Genomic DNA, 22,939 nt, shown 5'->3' with positions numbered 1-22,939 from the left:
GGGCGCGCGGGGCTCCCTGCGGGCGCGCCGGGCTCCGGGTTGCCGAGGCCGGCGGCGGTGGTCAGCAGGCCAGCGCACACGAGCAGCAGGCGCGCTCCGGCGGGGCGGCCGGACGGGGCCATGCGCGCGGCGAGCGGAGGGCGGCTCCGGAGCGGCGTCGCGGGGCCGGGCCTGGGCCGCGCCTTATAACGCGCGAGCCCCGCCGCTGCCCGCCCCGCCCCGCCCCTGCTCCCGCCCCGGTCCGGTCCCTCTGCTCGCCCCCACCCTTAGGCCTCGGAGACCCCAGCTGAGCACGTCGAAGTGGACTCTTGGGCCCCTTTTCCCAGTCGGGAGCCCCTCCCTCCAGGACGCCTCCCAGATCCGGGGCGCCCTGAATTCCGGTGGTGCCCACGTCGGATGCACCCGGAGGCCCAGGGTCATGGGGCCAGTCTGCCAAGCGGGCAGCTGCCCAGAACTGGTGGGGGCCCAGGCTGGGAGGAATGACCCCATATTATGCTGCTATGGACAGTGTTGGGGGCGGACCGGACCAAGCTGCCCTCTGTCCATCAGCCCCCAGGGTCAGTGCAGGGCACCGCACCCCGACAGGTGGAGCAGCCCTGCGGGCCTCGGGATGGTTCAGACCTATTTGGCTGGCGTAAAGGAAGGGAGAGCGCACACCTGGATCTCTGTGCGCCTGGCGGGCACACGGCGCTTTTCGATATCCTCGGGGCGGCACAGCTGGCATGCTCCCTCCGCCATCCACCCCAGGGATGGCGGGAGCGTGGACCAAGGACCGCGGGACCGCGGGATGCGGAGAACCAGGAAGGGGAAGGGCCCCTCCCGCCACATTCCACCTGGCTGGCTTAGTGCCAGGAGATGACAAACAGGAAACACTGCCCTGAGTGAGAAAAGGCACTTAAAAAATTATTTTGTTGTTGTTTTGTTTTAGTTTTAGTTATAGATGGACACGATATCTTTGTTTTGCTTATTTATATTTTTGAGTGGTGCTGAGGATGGAACTCAGTGCCTCACATGTTTGAGGCAACTGCTCTGCCACTGAGCCACAACCCCAGCCCACAAAAAGAGGCACTTTTAGTTGTAAATCATCCAAAAGAATTCTGCCTCTCTTCCCTGGGGAAATGCTCCAAGAAAACACCCTGCCTGCCCTGAGCATGAGGGTCTCAGGTCCCTGGCAGGTTAGGACTGAAAACAGGGAAGCTCTGCCTTTAACACTGACACCCAATTTCTTTAAATGTTACCATGGAATGAAAAAATATTAATTCCTGTGGAAACTACAGATCTCTAAGAACACATCTGAGAAGCATTGACCTATGAACGTGTGCTCAGCAAAATGCCTGAATTTATTTTATCTGGAGACTGTGGTAGATTAATCACAATGAGGACATTGGCTCCCCAATCCACACATGGGACGGAGGGTGCTGCTGTGTGCCCTCGGAGCATGGGGCACTGCCTGGCAGGTGTGCCCTTCTGCTGGGGGTGGGACATGACGGCTGGCAGCCTGGCCAGTGGAACTCTGCCAGAGCAGGTCCAGGGGTGCTGGAGCCTGCGCCCCACTGTGAAGCAAGTCAAGCTGGTTCTGTTCCCTTGTTCAGGGAGCCTGCGGACCCCAGGACCCCAGGGGTTCCTGTCAGAACCTGCAATCTGCTGTGCAGGGCCCCGCCTGGGGGTGCAGCTCTGTGCGGGCAGGTACCTTCTTGTTTCTGAAAAGTTTTTCCCGGCTCATGGACTAGTCCAGAGAGGTGGCCGGCTTGCCCAGGGATGCACAGCCCGGAGGCAGTGCTGGGTTTCCGTGGGGGGCAGGCCTACTTCCCCAGTGGGTGTGGTCAGTTCTTCACAGCCCTTTGTGGGTCTTCCTCCTCCAGTTGTGGGACGCTGAGTTCTCCTGCGGTGTGTTTGGGGCTGTGGAGGCCGGTGGCCCTGTCTTCTCCCTGTGCCTCCCCGCCCCCCGTGCGCACTTCCTGCAGGGCCTTCCCCGTAGTGGCCCAAGGTGGGTGGTTTGACTCAACCTGCTCCCAGCTCTGTCCCCTTGGGCAGCACAAGGGCTCTGTGGGAAGAGGGGAAGCATGGCTCTTCAGCTGCTTGGTGACTTCTTTCCCTTTCAGAGTGTGGAGCCCGAGGGCACAAGAGCCAGCACTGGGGACAAGAGCCATTGCCCTGTGAAAAAAACCGTTATTTTCCCAAACAGGGAAAAATCCTAGTGATGTCATGGGCTCTGCCAGAGGGCCCAAGTCCCATCGGTCATGGTGCTGGGATGGCCTGCTGGAACACCAGCCTGGGCGTGTGACGGGCCTGGCCTGGGCCTGGGCTCCCACCTCATGGCAGCTTGCCCTCAGAGAAGGCGGTAGGCAAGGTTGCTCCTGCTGCCCACCCCATAGGCGCAGCCCTGGTTCAGAGGTGGGGGTGGCCCCTGGGGTGGAAGTCCTAAGTTGAATGAGTGGCCACAGGATGGGCCTGCAGAGCAGGAGGTGGCCCCCCAGCCTGCACGCCTGGCTGGAACCTCACCCTCCCTCTCGGGCCCTGGTGCCCTGGCCTCAGCCCGGCTGCCCGGCAGCCTAAGGCAGCCAAGTGATTCCCACTCCCCTCTCTTTCTCCAAAGGAAGGCCCTTGGCCGATGAGGTCATGGGAATAAAAGCTCCCTTTGCCCCGAAAACAGTGGGAGTCTGCAGTCAACTTGTTGTGTGGCCCCCGCCACCCCCCCCATCAGCGTGCACATGGGGCCACCAATGCTTGAATCCCAAGATCATCCCGTCACATGGATGAGGAAACTCGGGCTCAGATCCTGGGACCCCAGGATCTTGGCTCAAGGTCATGAAGTCACCAAACAACATGGTGTCCAGGTCCAGCCCCCACGGCCTGTGGCCAGCAGCTGTGACGGACTCACAGACTGAATTCAATTCATGAATTGTTCCCTCTGTTCCTGCTCAAGTTTTGGGCACAAGGTGGGGGTGGAACCTTGCGCGTCTGGGCAGGGGCTAGGCTGTGGCAGGTCAAGGGAAGAGTTCTTCCTCCCTGGGGCCTCTTGGGTTATAATCTGCTAATGGCCTCCATGTTTTCAATAGATTAAAAACTTAAAGAATTAGCTTTTAGCTCACAGTATAATGCAAAAGGGTAGATACTGGTCCTGTTGGCATTCTGGTCAGGATTGATATCTATCCATTAACCACCACTGGGGACGGAACCCAGGAGCACGTTACCGCTGAGCTACGTTCCCAGCCCTTCTATTTGTTATTTTGAAACAGGGTCTTAGAAGTTGCCCAGGCTTACCTCAAACTTGGGATCCTCCTGCCTCAGCCTCACAAGTAGCTGGGAAGGGTCACTTTGTTGTTGATGATGATGATGAACACAACACCTTTATTTATTTTGTTCATATTTTATTGTGGTGCCAGGAACTGAACCCAGTGCCTCATGCATGCTACGCAAGTGCTTTACCACTGAGCCCCAGCCCCAGCCCCAAAAGTCCCATTCTTAAATGTGATTGTGATGGAAACGACCCTCACCCGTGAGCCTGGCAGTCCCCGAGCACTCTGTGGGCCCTGGGAGGCCACGTTGCCTCCGTGTAGGAACCCTTCCTTCAGGAAGACCCCTTTATCTCCTGGTTGGGGACCAGGAGTGGCTCACCTCCACCGCAGGCCCTCCGGAGGCTGGGCATCTGGTGCCACATTGGGAGCAGGGACTGTTTTAATCAGCGTTTTCACTGCTGTGACTAGAAGATCTGACCAGAACGATCTTAGGGGAGGAGCGCAGGGTTTCAGCAGGCTCCATTCCTCAGGGCTCAAGGGGAGCAGAACATGATGGCGGAAGAGTGGCAGAGAGAAGCGCTCACAGGATGGTCAGGAAGAGAGAGCAAGCTCCACTGTCCAGATGCAGACCTCATGCCCAGCCACGCCCCAGTGCCCACCTCCTCAGGCACCCCAGACAGTGCCCGCAGGGATCAGTTCTCCGGCTGGGCTAAGGCTCTCAGGCCCAGTCACTTCCCCTCGGAACCCTCACACTGTCTCACTCGGGAGCCTTTGGGGGACACCTCGCATCCAGACCATAACAGGGACCATACGCAGGCCCTTGTGCGGGTTTGTGTCCTCGCTCCCCCTCAGTTCCTGACAGAGTGAAGGTGAAGGCTCCGCCTAACGGGCCGAGGAGTGGGGGTCACTGACCACAGAGGCCCTCCAGGCTGCCTGTCCCTGTGGCTCATTCCATGAGGTGCCTGCAGCTGGCTCCATGAAGAGGCTGGGTGACGCAGGGCGGTGCGGGCAGACCCAAGCCCAGTGGAAATGGCTGCAGCACCCTGGGCCCTGACTCGTGGTGCGGGGCCTGGCTGCTGAGGCTCCATGGACACCCTGGGGGCTGGGCGGCTGCAGGGGCTCTCTTCCCCCAGCACCATCAGCCGGAGGACATGCTGCACCCACTTGGCAGACGCATACTCCATGGTTGGGAGGGGAGCTTGAGAGCAGGGTAGGGGGTGGTGCTTGGCTGGCACATGTTCTGAAGTGCCCCCTGTCCCTTCTAGAAGCCTGCATGAGCCCCAATCCTTCTGAGTCCTGTGTTCCTGAGGTCTTCAGTAACAGAAGAGGATATCCAGGCTGCCCATGGTCATCCCTGTCCTGTGTGAAAGAGCACCATCACCCAGGGTTTGAGTCACAGGCCCGAGAGTCCCTGTGTGCCATCCCAGTGGCCTGTCCCCTTCCCCACCTGCTCTGCACCAGAGTGGCCTTGGTGGACTGTGCCACAGCCTCTCTTCCTTCTGTTCTGGATTCTGGTTGGTCTGGCTGGTGTGCGGCACTAACAGGAGGAGACAGGAGAGTGAGAAGCGCCTGTTCTTCCACGTCCTCCCTCAGGGCACTGCCCTCCCTGCACAACCACTGCGTGTATCCTGAACTGGGCAGCTCCGTGGACCAGCCAAGGTGTGGTTTGAAGCTGCAGGTCGGGCCCTGGTTGGCATGTGCCCCACCCCAGAACGGCCCCCATTCCCATGCATGCTGTGGCCAGCGCCCCACCTTTCCCTTCCAGCGTAAGTCGGTCTCACTCTTCAAGGCGTGGTTTTTAAACAGCCTAGAAAGGGTTCCTGGAAACTTCTGTGCAGCAAGAGTCAAGGGTCCCAGAGACCCTTGCCCTGTTTTCACCCTGTCCATCAGGCAGTTGGGTCCCTCAGGCCCTGGCTCTTTTTCTTGGAGGACCTGCTCTACCTGGGCCCAAGGTCAGCTCAGTTCTCCCTAAAAAACTGGCATGGAAGTCAGGCCTGGGAGCAGAGTGGACCCTGACATGAACTAGAACCCAGGGGTAAAAGCCCAGGTGCCATGGGCTGGACCTGGGGCCTTGGAGGGTCAGGGCAGGGCCAGTGCTAGGGCTGACTCCTAACTTGCAGCTCATCTTCTGATGGAGCCTGTGACAGAGGGGGTGTGGCACTCAGACCCAGTGAGAGTCCTTAAATATGTCCTTGGTTACAAACATGGTGCCTGATTCAGGACAACAGAGAGAGAGAGAGAGAAAGAGAGAGAGGAGCATGCAGGAGGCTGAGCCAACCCTGCATGGGCCCCAGTGATACTCAAGGGCCCTGGGGCAGGCCTGAGCCAGCAGGAGGCCATCAATGTCCCCGAGCTTCCTCTCTCAGGAGGGTTCTGGAAGCAAGACCCCCTTCAGACCCCAGAGCCACAAAAGTCCCTACAGACTCCAGTGGGTCCCACCCTGTGGGTAATTTCATTCCAGAGCCTTTTCTTTGATGAACACTGTCCCAAGAAGCAGGGCAATCCTGTCCTCAAGCGCCCTCTCCAGCCGCCCACCTTCAGACCCTTCTGTGCCTCATGCCCCACCCCCTTCTTTCCTAGGGCATCCTGGAGGGGGCACAGAAAGGGTTGAGCAAGGCCTCCTTTGTCCCCAGAAGCAAATTTGGAAACACAGTGTTGCCGCAGTCTGGCTGGGCACAAAATAACCGAGCCGCCACAAGGCACTTGTAGGTTCAAAACAGGAACTCCTTTATTCTCCGCACTCCCTCGCGGGCTTCCAGGAACACCACACACCAACTGGAAATCCCTCCTCCGGAACTTCCCCAACCAACGAGAACTCTCCAGGAATCCCGCGAGAACTCCAAAGTAGGGGGCGCCCAAGGCGGACAGCAGGGATCTCATGTACAATTGAATGCACAGCTTAACATAACCGTCATCATCTCAATGGCTGGCTGGCGTCACCTCTCAACCACTCCTTCTGGCAAAAATGCCAGGCGTCATTCCTGTGGCTCTCAGCACAGTGCCACTGTGGGGGGGCGGGACTCGAAGCCCACCTTGTGGTCCTGTTGCAGTGAGCAGAGAGCCCAAGGCCAGAGCCGGCAGGCTGCCAGGTGTGGTCACACAGCAGTGGGTCAGAGCAAGCCAGAGAGGGCCTGGTGCTGACCCATCCCAGGGCCCTGCTTCAGTGCCCACGTTCATTCCTCATTTAGGCAACTTCCTGAGGGCCCAGGTGGGGCCCAGAGGCCCTAGGAGCTGACCCCGGGAGAGGCCTGAGTTCTGGGGCGTCCTGATTCCCGGTGCCTTCCTCCGAGGTTGGCATCCCAGGTCAGCAAAGCCCTCCTCCCACACAGGTGTCTGGAGATCAGGCCGTACTGCCAGCACTGTGGACACAGGCCACGTCCTCTCAGTGTGCCTTCTGGAGTCCCCTGTGGCCCAAAGCCCTGGAGACAGCAGCTCTGGTGGAACTGGTGAGAGCCCAGAGGATTGCACAGGGTGACAAGGACCTGATGGGGATGCCCCGCCAGCTGCTCCCCACCTAGTGCTCCTGGGCTGGGCTGAAGGGCCGTGTCCACTTGGAGACGTCCAGGAAGATGCTGGAGGCACTGTGGTAGAGCCAGAGGCGGGGCAGGGCCCCGTGGCGCGTCCAGGAGTCCCGCACCGTGTCGTAGGCCTCCATCTCCACCCGGTAGTCGCCATCCATGCCCTGCCAGCGGCCACCTGTCACGTACAGGGCATCACCCAGAGGCACCAGCGCACCATTCTCATGCAGGCTGTGTTGGGACTGCACCTGTGGATGGTCAGTGGTCAGCATCCAGCAGGCCAGAGGCTTCTGGCCAACAGCGTCCTCACCAGGGTCAGCGGGGTGGGGGAGGGTGGCAGGGCAGTTTGTACCAGCTTCCTGGGGAGGTCACCAGGACCCCTCAGGCTTCCTCAGACTCCCTCTGGGGGAGCCCTGCGATTCCCCAGAGGATGGCCTCTCCTGGTGTCAGAGGGGCTGAGGGGACCCTGAGGCCTAAGCCCAGGGGCCTCCAGTGAGGCTGGACTGAGCCTCCATTCACAGTGGCTGTCTCGAGGGCACGAGGGGCAGGTGTGCTCACCTGCAGACACCCCGGAGGGCGAGCCACCCCGGAACCCCTGCCCCTGCACACACTCCTTGCCCCTGCATACGGCCTCAGGAGTGCCCTGGAGAGGGGTTGAGGGACAAGGACATAGCTTTCTCTCAGGACATAGCCTGAGAGACTGTGGGCACTCCTGGGAGAGCCAGGGTGGTGGGACCCCAGCCTGGCCCGTGAGCATGGCGGGAGAGGCCTGGTGCAGGACGGGCCCAGGAAGCAGTGCCCCTGGCAGGGCCTGTCCTGCACCTGTTTTGCCACTCTGGTGGGGGCCTCAGGTCAGCAGAGGGCTGACACCAAGGGACAGCTGCAGGCAACAGGAATGCAGAGGCCCACTGTTGCCAGGACAGCGGCTGCAGCCTCCCAGGGCGCCTGCGGGAGGGAAGCCTCAGTTCAGCCTCTGGAGGGCAGGCCCAGTGTCCAGCGCGGGCTGAGACCCATCGTGGCCTCCAATGAGGAGAAAACCGGGGCTCCAGTGGCCCCAGGCTGGCCTCTGGAATGACCACCTTCCATCCTCCCCTGGGCCAGTGGCAGAGTGGGGGGTGCCTGGGGATCTAGGGAGCCCACAGGAGGGCAGCTCAGGAATCCGCTCCCTGGCCCAACCAGGCTCACTCCCTCGTGGCCCGCGGGAGGAGCTGCTTCCTTTTAGTCTGTGGCTGCCTCTGAAACTCCCACTGCCTGAGCCTGGGGACACTCCCCAGGGACAGGGTGCCGGTGGTAACCTCAGCGCTGGCGTGGCGGGATGCATCCAGGGGACAGTGAAGCCTGTCTTCACTTCCCTGTTGGCCTCTCTGTGCCCCACGGGCCAGGAGTCCAGCAGGGCCATCGGTGGGGAGGGGCCTGGGAGGCGGGGAGCCCACCTTCTGCCACAGGTTGGCCCCCGGGTCGTACACGTAGACCTTCTTGGTGTTGTCACCGATGAGGTACAGCCCCCCCTGCAGCGCGGCACAGCGGGGCGAGGACAGGTACTTGGGCAGGAAGGGCGAGGCGATCACACTCCACGCATCTGCAGGCAACGGGCACCTTCACCAGAGGGGCCGGGCGCGGTCCACAGCCAAGGCCAGGCGCCGCTCGGAGCCTGCTGCTCTCTGCTGCGGACAGCGTGAGCACCCTCACTGAGACTGGACACTTGTGGAGGGGGCCGTCCCCGTGCCCTGCGAGGCCAAGTCCCACTGAACTGCAGAGGCCTTTCCGCCTCAGGAGAGGTTTCGGCCGGGTCACCCCACCCTCCCTGTCTCCATGCTGCTCGCAGTGGCCTGTCCCCCAGGTCTCCCCAGGGGCCCCATCCCCACCTGGAGTCTGGCTCTCACTGGTAGATGGTCCCTCTCATCTCCACTGTCCAGAGGATAAAGAGACAGAGACCAGGGCTGGGAAGGCCACCCTGCTGGAGAATACCCAGCTGAGACTCATTGGGTCTCGGAGGTCCAGGATCACTGCCCGTGAGGCCCAGTCCAGGTGCACAAAGCAACCAGGCAGGCTTCAGGACCAGGCGAGGGGCTGGGGCAGGACAGACAGGCTGCTGCCCTCTGGGAGGCGACCCGGCCCCGCACTGCCCGCCGCCCTTCCCATCCCTCTCTAAAGGGGCCGTGGCCCTTCATGAGAGGTCCAAGGCCACCTCTCCCCTCCTCTTGGCCCCACCTGCCCTAGAGGCCCCACCCTCGGCCCACTGTGCTGGGACTGGGTTGGGAGTCTTGCAGAGGGGGCTGGTAGTCCCCGCCCCTGCTGGGGCCGCAGGGCGCGGCGGGTCCCATGTCTGCCCACCTGTGACGGGGTTGTAGCACTGCAGGGCCAGGGCGTTGTACTTGCAGGCGCTGGAGCCCACCAGGTAGAGCCGGCCCCGGCAGCCGGCCGCACAGAAGTTGCTGACGTACTTGAGGGCCGGGCTGACGGGCGTCCAGCTGTCCGTGTAGGGGTCGTAGCTCTCCACCTCCACCACACCCAGGGCAGTGCCTGTGGGGCAGCTCAACAACATGAGGGGAGGCTGCAGGGCCTCCAGAGGGAGTGCCTGCACCCCAGGTTGGAGCTCTCAGGGTTGCACAGGGTTGGGGGCAAGTGGGGAGCGTGGCCTCCAGAGGCAGCCAGCCTCCCACATCCAGGGAGGCTGGGGCTCCGAGAGCTGGGGCTGCCTGCCCGAGGCCCTGCCACCGACAACGGGCAGGGAATGGACAGTCACTTAGACCCTGAAGGGTCCCCGGCCAGGCCTGAGAGGGTGGACTGCAAAAAGAAAGACGCTGGAGCTATCGGCAGCCCGTGCCCAGTCCCCAGTGGGGTCTGGATGTGACAAAGAAGGGGAGCCCGGCTGTGGAGCAAGAGGTGCGCCTCACGTTCCTAGTGCCCCAGTCTTGATGGCACCCAGGGTGTCACGGTGCCCCACCATGTGACCCTGGGGGTGGAGATGCCCTGGGGGTTATGTGTCTCTCTGCTTCCTGGCTAGGGACACAGCAGCCATTGAGAGAACAGGGGACAGGTGGGCTTTAGGAATGGCTGTAGGGCCAGGCAGGTTACCTACAGAGCTCGCGGGTCGCATGCATTTCATGTTCAACACTGGGATTGATAATTCCCGGGGTGGCTGCTTGCTCTAGCACTGGGGTGCCTGCGTGACTAGTTGGTCCTGTTTCAGGCTAGAGGCTCAGTGGGCCTGACGGCAATGAGAAAGTGGCCACAGCGGGTTCCTCACTCTGAGACTTCCCGGTGACCCTGAGCTAAAGGCTGAGTCCAAGCTTCAGGGGTGGCCTGGTCACCCCTGCTGGCAAATCAAGGCCTCAGTTTCTGCCGGCCCCCTCCTGACTCATCGTCCTGCTTCCTCTGTACCCAAAGGCATCCGAAGCACTGGGCTGGCTGTTGAGGTCTCCCAGGGCATGGGTTTTGAGAGCCACCCACTGGAAGCCCTGTTGTGGACTTCCCTGATCTCCCCCAGATGGCGAGCTCTGGGCAGGAAGGAGGGGCTTCCAGCGGCTGGCTGCAGGGAGTGGGGAGGGAGGCCTCACCGCCAATGGCGTAGATCTCCCCGTTGAGCGCGGCGCTGGCGTGGTTGGTACGGGCCTTCAGCATGGGTGCCACGGGCTTCCAGGCTGCCTCCTTCAGCGGGAAGCACCAGGCCTGGGTGGTTGACCAGGTGTCTGTCTTGGAGCCCCGGGAGCCACCTGCCAGGAGAGGTTCTATCTACACAGGTACCACCAATGTGGGGTCTCTGGATCCCTGGGGTCTGGGTACCAATGTCCCACTAGTGACATGGGTAACCACTGGGTACAAATGCCCCTGCCCCGTGCCAGGCCATGATCATGAGTGTGTGGCGCCTCCATGCCACCAGGTCCTGGGCTGCGGGCGGCACTGTGGGTGGCATGTAGTTGTGGACCTCCTTCCTCATCAACAAGGGGAGATCAGGATTCCCAACCCCCAACAGGGGAAGATTTCTCCCCCAGCCAAATCCTATCAGGAACCCCAAATCCTGAGATGTGAAAGGACAGGGGGCCACCCTGTCACCAGCTCCTTCTGGGGACACGCTGGCTGCAGGAGCACAGCAGATTGGCCCTGGGCAGTCAGTGAACACTGCCCGGCTCCAGTGCCTACCGGTCACCCCTGGACTCAAACTCCTTGCTTTCACAGCTTGGCCGGGCCTGGAGGGACCCTGTGAGAGGGGAGAGCTAATCTGGGGCCAGTACTAGGCCAGGCACTCACTGGGCAGGGCTCTCTGGAAGGGGCTAGCTGGCTGCCCACCTGTGACATAGACGTCGTTGTTGAGTGCTGCCAGGGAGAAGCCCCACTTGTGGTAGTCAGGGAAGTCCGGGAGAGCCATCCACCTCCCTGCGGGGAGAGAGGGGCATGCTGAGGAAGCACCCCTCGCTGTAGACAAAGGGGCACAGAGGGGCCCGGCCAGCCACAGAGGTGAGACGACACCCAGCCTGGCCCTGCGTGCTCCGGCTCATCATGACCTCACCTCCAGCACCCCAGAGACTGGCACCCAGCCTGGACACGGGCGGCACCCAAGGAAGTAGCAAAGGCCGTCAGGCTCTGCAGGCCAGGCCACGTGGTTCACCCCACTGACCCCAAGCAGCCATTCAGTCCCAGGTCCAGTTTCCCCTTAGTCAGATGGGGTGTGGGCTAAGTTACCTGATCTGTGGGTGTCACTAGTGGGTTATAAAAGCATCACCATCCAGCCACCCAACCTTCCCACTGAGCCCCCTGTTTGCCCCATGGGGCATCGGACACTGGCCCTATGGGAAGCAGAACGGGTCCAAACCCCAGCTCTCATGCGCCAGCGTGTGGATGAGCCCTGGCCCTGGTTTCCCTCTGTGTGTAAGGGGGTCCTCCTGCTTCCCTGGGGAGGGGTGGGCATGGGAGGACAGGTGGGGCACGGGGACCACTCCACAGTGGTGGGTGTTGGGAGTGTTCTCACTGCTGGGAGAGCGGGTGATGTGCCAAGTCAGACCTGCCTTCCTGGGGCTCTTGGGTAAACTGAGGCAAGAGATGAGAAGATGTTGAAAAAAATCAGCAAGAGCCTGTCTGGGGACACTGGGGTCCTAGAAATGGAAGCGTTTGTGGGCGAGACCAGCCCTCGGGGAAGCACCTGGGAATGCTTACTGTCTATGAGAGTTTCAGGACCTGGAATTCAGGGCCTCCTGGTGAGCAGAGCCTGGCACCGTGGGCAGGGACCGAGTGTCCCCTGACTCATGCCTGTGTCACCCCAGGGTGGGGATTGCCCAGTAGTTAGCCGGCCTTGGATGCCATGACCTCCTGGCCAGGTCTGAGGGACAGCTGCTCCCTCCTGACGTCAGCCCCAAATCCCCTCTCGTCAGCCTCTGACCTGGACAGCCAGCCTCGGACTTCCTCCAGCCGACCAGCCGCTGCCGCCCTGCGGGGGCTGGCCACCTGCCCCAGAACTTCCCCAGGAAGTGGCAAACAGAGCCATGAGGAGCCCTCAGAGCCCCTCACCCCTTCCCAGGAAGGCAGGGAGGCCCCCCCAAACAGCAGGCCTGTCCCCGGTGTGCCCTCGGCTCCTGGCCTCCTGGTGACTGTGAGAGGCCCCAGGTGCCCAGGGCACCCAGGAGGAAGCTGAGGACCCTCAGGGAGGCAGAGCAGCCTGCTCAAGGCTGGGGCCAGAGCCCGTGGGCCGAGCGCTCACCCAGGCAGCCTGCGCCCCTCTGTCCCTGCGCCAGGGAAGGGGCACTGAGAAGAAGCACTGACCCAGGCCACCACCCCACACAGCTCTCCCTGGGCAGTGGGACCTTCACTCTGGCCACCAGAACCTGATAAAGACCAGAGATGGGGACTCTGGCTGGAGGGAGAGGGGACTGAATGTGTCCCCACCCCTGCTATGGCCTGGGCTCCTCTGCAGTCCCCAAGAAGGCCCGACGAGCACCCCCAGTACATGGACTTGGGCAAGGGCCCTATTCCCTGTGCATCTGCAAGGTGACACCAGGGCCACCTGAAGGGGTGTGGGGAGGTACTCACGGGCCTTGGTGTTGTAGAAGGCGAAGTTCCCAGGCTGAGGAGTGGGCTCCTCACCACCCTCGTCCTCCTCCAGTGCCCGCCCGCCCACTACCACCAGCACCTCCTCGATCTTCTGTGGGAGGCCCAGCATCACCTGTGGGCAGGAGCAGGGGCAGAGCATCTGGCCACCATCTCCCCATGCCAGGGGCCCATGGAGGTCCCTGTGACAGTGCCACACCTGGGCCAGCCTCAGCAGGGGTGCACACGTGCGTGTGTGTGTGTGTGTGTGTGTGTGCTTACATGTGTGCACACGTGTGCGGGTTGCCTTAGTGGCTGTGGGATGCAGACGGCTGCGGAGGCAGCGTGTGTGAGGGCCAGCACTGAGCCGAGGGCCAGCACTGAGCCCAGGGCCGCTCAGCAGCCACGCACAGCCCCCTGCCCCTGGCTGGGCTGCTCTGGGAGATACAGTCTCAGTAAGGAGCCACTGTCCCCAGGATACCAGGACCTTCTCCAGAATGTCCAGCCTCCCACCGCCAGGATCACTGTGATGGCCAGCCGGGCAGCTCCCAGGCTGGCTGCAGCATGAGGCCAGGCCCACTGTGATTGGCCAGGGCCCGGCGGTGGCAGGGGTCAGGATTCTGCCCCCTGTACACTGCCAGGAGCCACCAGGCTGGGCCAAGCCTCCCCAACGCCCCTCCAGGCTGTCTGGAGGCTGACCCACGTGGCTCCTTGTCCCAGCCACATCCAGGTCTGTCACTTCACCAGGACCTGCCCCACCTGCAGTCAGCACAAAACGAAGGGCAGATGCTGGTGGCTGCCAGGCTGCCTGTGCCCCCTGCCTAGGAACCACCTGGGCCACCTCCCTGGACGATCTCTACACCCCCCGCCCCATTCCTTTTCGCTGAGCTCCTTCCTCGAGGACCCTGCTCTGATGCCCCCTCCTCCAGAGAGCTCCCCAGCCCCTGGAGGGTGCCTGAGCACCTGGCCTTCCCCCTCTGCCTGGGGTCTGTTTCAGGCTCTTCCTGCGAAGCCACGGGGTCCTTCTGGATGGGGCCACTTCTAGGTTCCCCACTCTGATACCCAGGGTGTGGCTCTCAGGGCACAATCTGTACTTGAGGGATGAGTAATGCCCTCACAGGTGACCAACCCAAGGCAGGAGCAGTGCAAAGCTGGTGGCACCTTGGTGACCCCCCTTTCTTGTTCCTGCTCCCCGGGCAGGTGGCGTCTCAGGGCTGCCCTCACTCACCCCACTGTGGCCCTGGGACAGAGCCTCCTGGCAGGCCTCTGACTCCTGGATCAGCGGCTCTGTGGCCAGCAGCTGCTGCATGCAGGGCCTGGGCACAGCGTCCAGGTGCACGAGGCTGAGCAGCTCGGGCAGGTGGGCAGCCCGGGCCTGGGTGTCATGGCGCACCCAGCGCAGCAGGGCCTCTAGCCGGCTCTGCTCCGGCTGCATCTGCAGCAGGTCACTGGCCAGACAGGTAGCCAACCGTTCTCGGGACAGCTGCAGGAACTCGTCCTCCTGGGCCACGGCCTCAAAGTTCTCCCGCAGGAAGGCCCAGGCCTTGGCGGCCACCCCCAGCAGCCCCTGTTGCTCCCCGAACTCGCAGATTCCCAGGCAGTTGGTGGCATCCAGCTGCTGTTGGAGGTAGCGGCCACAGACCTTCTGCACGGCAGGGAAGTGGAGGCGGGAGGCCGTGCACGTCAGGGCCTCCACGTTGGTCTGCGTGATGGTCAGCCGACCCGTGTACACGAAGTCCAGCAGCTGTCCCACCACGGCCGGCTCCACGTCGGGTAGCTCCACACGAGCAGAGAAGCTCTCAGCGAAGTCACCAGAAAACATGGCGTGGAAGTAGGGGCTGCTGAGCGCCAGCAGGCTGCGGTGGCAAGGCAGCTCCTGGCCGCCCACCAGCAGGGTGACGTCGGCCAGCTTGGGCAGAGAGCGAAGCTGCTGCAGGCCGTCCAGCATGTCCTGGGCGTGCGAGGGCAGCTGGAAGTCCAGGTCGTCCACATTCCGCACCATGATGCCAGAGCTGGGCAGGGACACTCTGCAGCCCACCCTGTCACCGTAGAGGCACCTGGAGCCCACCTGAGTTCCTAGGAAGGGGAGAGGGTCAGCCTGGGTGACAGGCTCACTCCCTCTGGGGACCATTGGTGCACACCCTCCCCGCCCCAGCGAGCCCTGGCTGAGCCTGGCTGACACGGGGCCCCCGTCTGCCACCTCCCTTGACCCAGGCCCAGCCCTTGGAGGGGAAAAGCTCCCATTTCACAGGGAGGGAGGTGGCCAAGCCACTGGGGAAGGACAGGCCCGAGAAAGAACCCCAGACCTGGGTCTCTCTCCCTCTTCTGGGGTTCACAAGCCCCCAGAGGACAGGACTCCTGTGCCACTCGAGCTCCCCAAAGGCCGGCCCTACCCCTACCCCTCTGCCTGAGGGCCGCGTTACTGATTGACTGTTGGGGGCATTTCAGGGTCTCCTGCCCCCGATTCGCACCGCCGGCCAGGCCTTTTCTTGGTGGCCTTGGGTGGCTCTGCTCCTCTCTCTGGTCCCATTTCCTCATCTGCCAATGGAGAAGCTGGGGGTGAAGGGCCTGGACCACCATCCTCCCAAGTCTACCCTGCCCAAACGGGGGTCTCCAGGTTCCACCTCGCTCTGCATTAGGCACTCAGCCCCACCATCCTGGAGGTGAGGGTGTCATTTTACAGCAGGGAAGCTGAGGCACAGAGAGCCTGACTCACTTGCCCAAGGTCACACAGAAACTGAGGGAGCCAACCCTGGAACTCAGCCAGGTTTGGGGCTACGGCCAAACTTGGGCCACTGAAGACCCTGTGGCTCAGCCAGAGGCTCCTCCTGGGCATGTTGAAGGACGAGCCTGTTGATTTATGGGCTTCTGGTGTTTTGCCCTCAGAAAACATCCTAAAGCAAGAGTTTGCACCAAGGGTTCGCCCCCAGTCACTCCAAGGCAGAGGCTTGCACAGCAGAGAGGCATCCCATCCACCAGGGGGCGCCCACACAGCCCCCAGGGCCAGGCGGCGGTACTGAACGCTCTAGAAATAAAACAAGATAAAACAGAGCCGAATAAACACGGGAAAGACCCATGGAGTGAGTACTCAACCTCAAGGCCTGAGCCAGAGACGCGGGGCAGGCGCTGGAGGCCTGTCCACTCCGTGGCCTACGCTGCCCTTCTCCTTCCTACCGAGCAGAATGCTCCCAAGGAGCCCACTTAGGCCTTCCAGGGGCCAGCCTGGGCTCATGCTGGGACAGGACAGCTCAGGAGGCCAGGGCCAGCACCCGGCCGGCCATCCAACACGCTTGACCCCCTCACCCCCTCGGGCAGGGTGAGCACAAGAGACCAGCGAGCTGCAGGCGCGGGGGCTGTCCTGGGCCACCGCCCACAGGCTCTGCCTTCCCGTCATTGCTGCCTTCCCTTGGCCAGCGGCTGCGATGGTGACACAGTGGCTGTTAGACGGGAGCGCCCAGCACGTCCCAGCCACCTCAGGGGTGCCTCTGAGCACATGCTGCTGCCATCCCAGCATGGGACAGGGGTCCCAGGGCCTCGGAGCCTCATCCAGCACCTGCCCAGGGAGGAGGGAGGGTGAGCAGGCGGGCAGCTCACAGCCTTAACCCAGCCTTGCGGGGAGCGGGCCAGCGTGGCCCTGGCTGCAGTCCTGGGGTTCGGGGGCCTCCTGGCCCCCCCGCCCACTGAGGAAGCCTGTTGGCTGAGCCCCCAGTTCACCCTGAGGAACTGAGCTCGGCCTGTGGAGGGGCCTCTGTCGCCAGCACTCAGCTCCGTGACCCCCAGGCTGTACAACGGGACACCAGCACAACCTACCTGCTCACCCCCACTGCCTCCTGCCTGGCCCCTCCCTTGCTGCCCGCCCCCCTCAGAGCCCCTGCCCCTACCGTTCAGCCAGCCTTGGCGCCCGTCGCTGAGAACACAGAGCTGAGGACAGGACGGCCCAGCCGCAGCGAGGGGCATGGAGGCCTCCCGGTCTGGGCTGGGTGGCCACGTGGGGACGACGGGATATTTTTAGCCTCTGTCTACATAGAAGGGAGGGTGGGGAGGGATGGGCTGGAGGAAGAGGGGAGGTGATAGCTTTTCACAGACGTCTGCTGTGAAAGCCCAAACTACCATGTCACATCAGAGGGCCTGAGGCCTCCAGGTGACCCCAGGGCAGAACAGACAGTGGGGAGCTTCCAGGGCACCCACGAACTTTCACCCCTCCAGGGGTCCTTGGGCTAACTTGATGGGTGGGAATGCAACCCCCTCCCCAGTTTGCTCCTCTGCAGGATGGGACAGTGGGGGCCTATGCTGGGGACCAGGGGCCACATGGAGAGTCTCAGCTCGTGGCTGGACCGGGGGAGGGGACGCTTTACTTGACAGGGCCCAGGAGCCCTCTGATTCTGCTGTAGAGTGGTGAAGTCTCTCCACAAACAAGCAGGGCCGGTCAGCCAGGCCTTTCAAAGGTTGGGGTCTGCAATGGCAGTGGGGAGGTTTTGGTGGCAAAGAGGGTGACAGGGTACTGAGGAAGCCCCACCCAGCAGATGTAGGGCACCAGAGGCCAGGCTCCCTTCCTGCCATGCCATGGCCTTGGCCTTGGGCTGCCTGGTCTCTTCCTTCATCCTGAGCACCCAAGAGAGCGAAGACATCTAGACACACAGGGCTCACAGGGAGCCCCTCGCATCTGGGCCTGAAGGAGGCTCAGGAGGTTGAGCCCGGGGGCTGGGGTCTCTGGAAGTCTCTCATGCCAGTGGTCAGAACCAGTCTTCCCAGCCAAGGGGCTTCCACGCACCAGAGAGAAGCCCTTGGTCCTGAGCCTGGGCTGGTCAGGCTGGAGGCTCACTGGTCAGCTCTTCCTACTAAAATGACCATCTCTGGTGTGTTGGCAGTGCCGGAGTCAGGGAGTGTCTTACAGAGCAGAGGGGCCAGGTGGCCCCGGTGACAGCCTCCCATCAGAGCGAGGCGATCTCTCAAGGCAGTGGGGTGTCCGGGCACGAGAGGCACCTGCTCGGCCAGCCCAGCTGCTGTGGCCTGGTTTGAAGCTAAAGGCCACAGCCCCTGCTCCCAGGATGAGTGTGTGGAGGCAGGGGACAGCGGTCACACAGAGCCTGGCATCAAGTCTGGACAGAACGTTCCCGGCTCCCGCGTGGGGTCCCTCCTTCCACGCGCCCCTCCTCAGCTAGCCTACCCCCGCCCCGCCCCTTCTCTGCTTCTGTTCCCCATTCTGTTCCTCCAGCCCTGCTCTGCATGCTCACGTGGGGGTGAGAGAGCCCCGTGATGTCCCCAAGTGTCATATGTCAGGCCATCGCAGGGAGGGAGCTGGAGGGGGAGTGGAGAGGCTGGCTTTGCTCAGGGTGTCTGTCCCTGCTCAGGCTGGAGGGAAGGAGGACAGGAATCCTGATGACAGGCTGCTGTCACAGGGACTGGCTCTGCCTGGGGACAGTGCTGTGTGCCAAATGTGCTGGCCTCACAGTGGGGATTGGAGACCTGGCCAGTCAGGGAGACTCAATGACGGGGCTCAAAGGGGATCCCCATCAACGGAGGGTCCGCCTTTGAAAGTGCACTGCTCATCCCCCACCCTTTTATTTGTACCAGGGATCGAACTCAGGGGCGCTTAACCATGGAGACACATCCCCAGCCCTTTTTTATTTTATTTGGAGACAGGATCTCACTGAGTTGCTCAGCACCTCACTTTTGCTGAGGCTGGCTTTGAACTCATGATCCTCCTGCCTCGGCCTCCTGAGCCACTGGGATTACAGGCGCGCACTCTCATTTCCTTTTATAATGATAAAAACAAAGCATTCATTTTGGAAATCAGAAAAACATAAAGCAGAAAAGAGACTATGGCCTTCACACGCTGGTGGCCTCCCTTCAGGCCTCGCTGGTCTCACAGTGGGTGTGTGTGTCTGTGTGGCCCTCGTCACTGGATGACACATGGCCAGCACTTCGGATGAGATCAGGTTTGAAAACATGGTTTTGAATTCCATCTCAGCAGGGCGATGCCTCGCTGCAGGAAGTGGGAAGTGAAGCCCCGTGTCCTCTTCTCCCTGTGGGTGTCCGGTTTTCCCCCTGCTACTGTTAGGAGGAGAGGGTGTGGCTGTGGTGACCTCCCAGAACAGATTCTGAGCGTGAACTCACAAGTTCTAGTGTGTGACCTTCGTCAGCACCTGTGCACAGATCAGAGTGACCAGCCTGGCTGAGGCAGTGCCCTCTCTCCTCAAGTGCAGCTCTTTCCGTGGCTGCCCCGGCCAGGCTGCAGACTGTATGGTTGGCCCGGGACAGGACCCTGCAGGCCGCACTGGCCAGCCCCCCTGGGTTTTGTGCCAGCCAGCTCATGGGGTCTCTTCTTCCAAGCGAGACTTATTTTGTGCTTAGGACGCCATGAAGTTTTGCTTTCTTCTTCTTCCAAGATACTTTTCTAAACAATCTCGGCACTGTTACCAACACTTCTTCCCCTGGGGATGTGCCGATGCCCCTTTATCTCCAGCCAGGTTAAGTCAGCCCAGTCTGTTCTGATCTGCTTACCCGAGTGACCATGCTCCTGGCTCAGGGCTACCTAGTGCAGTGGACTACTGCTCTGTGATCATGAGACCTTTAGATCTGAACACCAGCATCTCCTCATCACTCCTGTTGTATCAGTCAGCTGTTGCTGCATGACAAATTGCCCCACACCTAGTGTTTCAGGACAACAAACAAATCTGGTTTTATTCCAGGGTGGTTCTCTCAGAATGTCTAATTGAGGCTGCATTTAGGAGCTGGCCATACTGTAGTGATCCGAAGGCAGCTCTGGGGACCCTGCTGGGCTGTCCTGCACTCTTCCCTGTTCCGCAGTGGGCTTCCCTAGAGTCAGAGAGAACACAGGAGACAGAGCCACGGTGTCTTCTGTAACCAGGTGGAAGGGACACCACAGCTTCAGTGGTGTTCTGGGGGGCACCTGGGGCTGTGACTACCAGGTGGCGAGGGGACTTCTTGAAGCCTGGCCTCAGAGTTTATTTGCTCATTTTTTGTTTCAAACAAAACAAAAACAGAAGAAGGAGGAAAAGAAGAAAAAGGAAAAGGAAAGCTTGATCTGCACCAGCCCACACAGTGGTGTGGAGCGCGGACGTCTCACCAAGCTCAACCCACCAGGAGGGAAGACGCGCTGCCCCTGCGCTGCCCTTGGTGCGACTGCTTCCTGCCTCTCCCCGTGGCGCACGCTGGCAGGCTGGCAGAGGCCCCTCCTGACCTTGTTCCTGTCTGGCCTCCTCCTGAGTCTGCAGCCTCCAGGATTCCGAGAAGGGCCTCCGGGGTCTCCAGTGAGCTTCTGCCGACTGGAGACATTTATAGGCACCAAACAGAACTCCCCGCAGGTGAGCTGTGAGTGGCCAGGGGTTCCCAGGCCAATGGTATCAGAAACCCTGAGATGTCTTTAAAAGCCAGCTCCCCAGGCCCACACCAGGCCAAGGCCACTAGGATCTCTGGGGCAGCTCCCCCCAGAAGCAGGGAGTTTGCAGAAGGCCACCTGGGGGTCACCTCCTTCTGGGCGACAAGCCTGGCCCTGAGCTACCACTGCCACCCTCGTCCAACAGCCCGCCTGACCCGAGGACCCCTGGGCTTGTCAGGTGCCCCCTAATAGCCTCAATCTGCCCCTTAGCTGAGAAACTGAGGTCCAGAGGCTACCAGGGGCTTTTCTGAGGCCATCGTACGCAGGTATGATGCCCTGAGCCAGATGCACCAACCTCCTACCCAGACGTGGCCTGAGGCCGGGCTCTGTCTTCTGCCCACCACCCAGCCCCCAGGCCCTCCTTTGTCAGGCCCTTGGACCAACAGCACCTGACACGTGGTCATGAAGGAACTGCAGGAGGTAGGAGCGCAGGACCTTTCCAGGCCCAGTCCCCCCTCCTATCCTGGCCCTCTGTCAGCCTCGTCCACAGCTGTGGGGTGCGTGGGGTCCAGCACCAGGGCCTCACTGGCCAAGAAAGAGCACTTGGTGCTTGGCTCAAGGCGCCCACAGCCCCTGCCTGTGAGAGCCCTCTATAGTACTGACCACAGACTGATGAGCGTGAGGCCATGGCCCTGGACAGAGGCCCTCCCCTGGCCTCAGTCTACCCCTCCAGAATGCCATCCCTCTGGTGCAGTGGACACTCAGGTCCCAGTGGGACTAAGTGAGGCTTGGGCCTCAGTGCCCGCTGGACAAGGAGGCAGGCGACAAGCCCAGGGCAAAGGTTGGCCAGGAGAGGGAGCTGTATTTAGCAGGCAGAGGTCCAGGGTCAGCGGCACAGTGAGGGTCCTGGCAGTGGGGGACACCAGGGAAGGTGCAGCGGGCCCCGGGCGGCCAGGCCTGAGGCTGGGGAGGGGGCTTCCGTCCCTCCTCCAGGGACCCTGCCTCTCTGGGGCTCTCCACTCCGGCTCCACCCTCCAAGCCCCAGGGTCCAAGGTGCCCTGCCCCCAGTGGCGAGGTGGAGGCACTGCAGGAGACCCCTGAAGGTGGCCAGTCCCCACTGTGCCCCTTTGTCCCCAGGGGCCTGTCTGAGGAGGTGGTGGTAGGTGTAAGATTCTCGAAACCTTCCCCCTCCACCATCTGATGGGCTATCGCACAAAGCCCCCACCCCAGAGCCCCCTGGGCTCCAGCCCAGCCCTCCTTGGACACACAGCCCCCCAGCCTAGGTGGTGTCCCATCCTTCTGGCTGTCACTGGGAGTGGGGCAAGCTGCACCCCACAGGCAGCCCTCAGGGCTCCCTCCCCAGCACCTGGTTCAGGAGGTTCTCTGCAGCAACTCGAGACCCTCCCCTGTCCTTCCACCTTGTGGAGAAGAGATGCCCTGTGGCACTCAAAGGCCCCTGGAAGTGGCCACACCCGCTGCTGTGTGCTCCCTTTGAGAGGGGCACAGGCCTGCTCTTCTCCCTGTGGCCCAGGACCAACCCTGCTGCTGCCCCAGGCCCTGAGGGAGGGTCTGGGAGGGTCTAGCCAGCCAGAAGACAGGGCCACACAGGGAGCCTTCCCTCTGGGGCCAGGTGCTCTGCAGTGCCCTGGTGAGTCCCTGTGGACCACCTCCTGAGGACTTGGAGGATGGTCTGCTCCTAGGGAGGCCCCTTCCCATCCTGTCCCGCCCCCTCCAGCTGCCAGCCCTGCCCCCATTCCGCAGATGGGAGGTCGCCCCAGAGAAGAGGCAAGACCTGAGCTAGGACCAGAGCAGCAGGCAAAGGACGGACGAGGGCTCCCAGGTGGCTCGGAGCACCAGAGGAGGGGAGCAGGGAACAGGAGTTCGGGGACAACTAGGCCGAGGGCCCTCGGACAGCAAGCAGCCTGCCTGCAGGGCCCACAGGGGCCGGGGCTCCTGGAGAGGATCTGATGTCCAGTCCTTGCTCAGAGGAGCACAGGCCTCAGCCGAAGGGACCTCTGGCCACAGTGGGATGGAGGCTGGTGCTGCACACCTGTGGCCTGGCCTGGGCCTGCCTCGCCTCCAGGTGGCCTGGAAAGGACAGGAGGAGAGGAAACGGCACTTCCCTCCCAGCCACTCTCTGTCACTCAAAGTTAAACATCTCAGCCTCCTTCTCCTTCCAGAAGGCAAAGCTCCGGTCAATGTAGCCACAGATGTCCTCGCTGTTGAAGCTGCCCCGCTGGGAGCCAAACCCCAGCCGCTGGGCAGGGGACTCTGGGCCACTGCTTGGGATGGTGGCAGAAGGCAGTGGCCCCAGGGAGGTCAGGCCTGACTTTCGACCAGGCTCCGTGTCCCGAGTGGCACCCTGGCTAGAGCCAAAGAAGCGAGCTTTGATGTCCTCAAAGCCATCAGTCCAGGTGCGGCGGCCAGCTGCCACCTCATCAGTCACGGCCTTGTGGAAGGCACGCACAGCCTCCCAGCCATGGGCACCCAGGTGCTCAAAGACCTCGAAGCACAGCAGGTGACGCATCTTGCGCTCCTCGGCCGGCAGGTCGCACTCCAGGAGCTGGAAGTAGCCCAGCATGAAGAGGTCCAGTGGCAGGCTACTGTAGGGCACAGGAGCCCCATTCACGTGGGGCAGGAACTGCTCAGGGGACAGGGGACTGCGGGGCCGCCGGCTCAGCCGCCGTAGCTGCCGGGCCGGCACGTGGGCCATGATGGCCTTCCAGTTGCCCAGCAGCTGGGTGATGATGCTCCGCTGCGGCCACAAGTGGCTGAGCCGGGGGCCCTCACTGGGCAGCAGGGAGGGCGCCCGAGGGCTC

The 22,939-nt window shown here is 62.1% G+C and overlaps 3 protein-coding genes across 9 annotated transcripts in view; all 3 read right to left on the bottom strand.

The window, feature by feature from the left end:
- The window catches only part of Erfe (erythroferrone), an 8,813-nt gene extending 8,628 nt beyond the window's left edge, over positions 1-185 (bottom strand). Inside the window, exon 1 of the mRNA XM_048808861.1 lies at positions 5-185. Coding sequence (XP_048664818.1) covers positions 5-122 — 118 coding nt within the window. The 5' untranslated portion in view covers positions 123-185. The remainder of the gene's footprint in view (positions 1-4) is intronic.
- Positions 186-6,054: 5,869 nt separating this feature from the next.
- Klhl30 (kelch like family member 30) lies at positions 6,055-16,763 on the bottom strand. 7 transcript variants are annotated; one of them, XM_015481651.2, is made up of 9 exons: positions 16,660-16,763; positions 14,007-14,854; positions 12,782-12,914; positions 11,048-11,134; positions 10,318-10,473; positions 9,092-9,280; positions 8,191-8,336; positions 6,754-7,005; positions 6,055-6,114 (listed from the first exon to the last, which is right to left on the bottom strand). In XM_015481651.2, the coding sequence occupies exons 1-8, from the start codon at positions 16,733-16,735 to the stop codon at positions 6,754-6,756; spliced, it is 1,887 nt and encodes a 628-aa protein (XP_015337137.1). In that variant the 5' UTR covers positions 16,736-16,763; the 3' UTR covers positions 6,055-6,114. The 7 variants fall into 7 exon arrangements, with proteins under 7 accessions (XP_015337137.1, XP_048664815.1, XP_015337138.1 ...); XM_048808858.1 differs by lacking the exons at positions 6,055-6,114; positions 6,754-7,005 and adding an exon at positions 8,623-8,714; XM_015481652.2 differs by lacking the exons at positions 6,055-6,114; positions 6,754-7,005 and adding an exon at positions 8,623-8,711.
- A 1,744-nt stretch (positions 16,764-18,507) lies between these two features.
- The window catches only part of Espnl (espin like), a 31,206-nt gene continuing 26,774 nt past the window's right edge, over positions 18,508-22,939 (bottom strand). Inside the window, exon 10 of the mRNA XM_015481650.2 lies at positions 18,508-22,916. Within this exon, the coding sequence (XP_015337136.1) occupies positions 22,261-22,916 (656 nt within the window). The 3' untranslated portion in view covers positions 18,508-22,260. The remainder of the gene's footprint in view (positions 22,917-22,939) is intronic.

This window comes from Marmota marmota, unplaced genomic scaffold (genome assembly GCF_001458135.2).
Source record: "Marmota marmota marmota unplaced genomic scaffold, marMar, whole genome shotgun sequence".
In the NCBI taxonomy this organism is placed as follows: Eukaryota; Metazoa; Chordata; class Mammalia; order Rodentia; family Sciuridae; genus Marmota; species Marmota marmota.
This window is presented reverse-complemented; position numbering and strand designations above follow the sequence as displayed.

What these genes read in the sequence shown, in the direction of transcription:
- Klhl30 (XM_015481651.2), bottom strand. Translation starts at nt 16,735, where the DNA reads ATGCCCCTCGCTGCGGCTGGGCCGTCCTGTCCTCAGCTCTGTGTTCTC. An exon ending in GGAGATCTACGCCATTGGCG is followed by an intron (nt 9,281 to 10,317) that starts GTGAGGCCTCCC and finishes GCTGCCCCACAG; the next exon opens with GCACTGCCCTGGGTGTGGTG. An exon ending in GTGCTACAACCCCGTCACAG is followed by an intron (nt 8,337 to 9,091) that starts GTGGGCAGACAT and finishes CGTTGCCTGCAG; the next exon opens with ATGCGTGGAGTGTGATCGCC.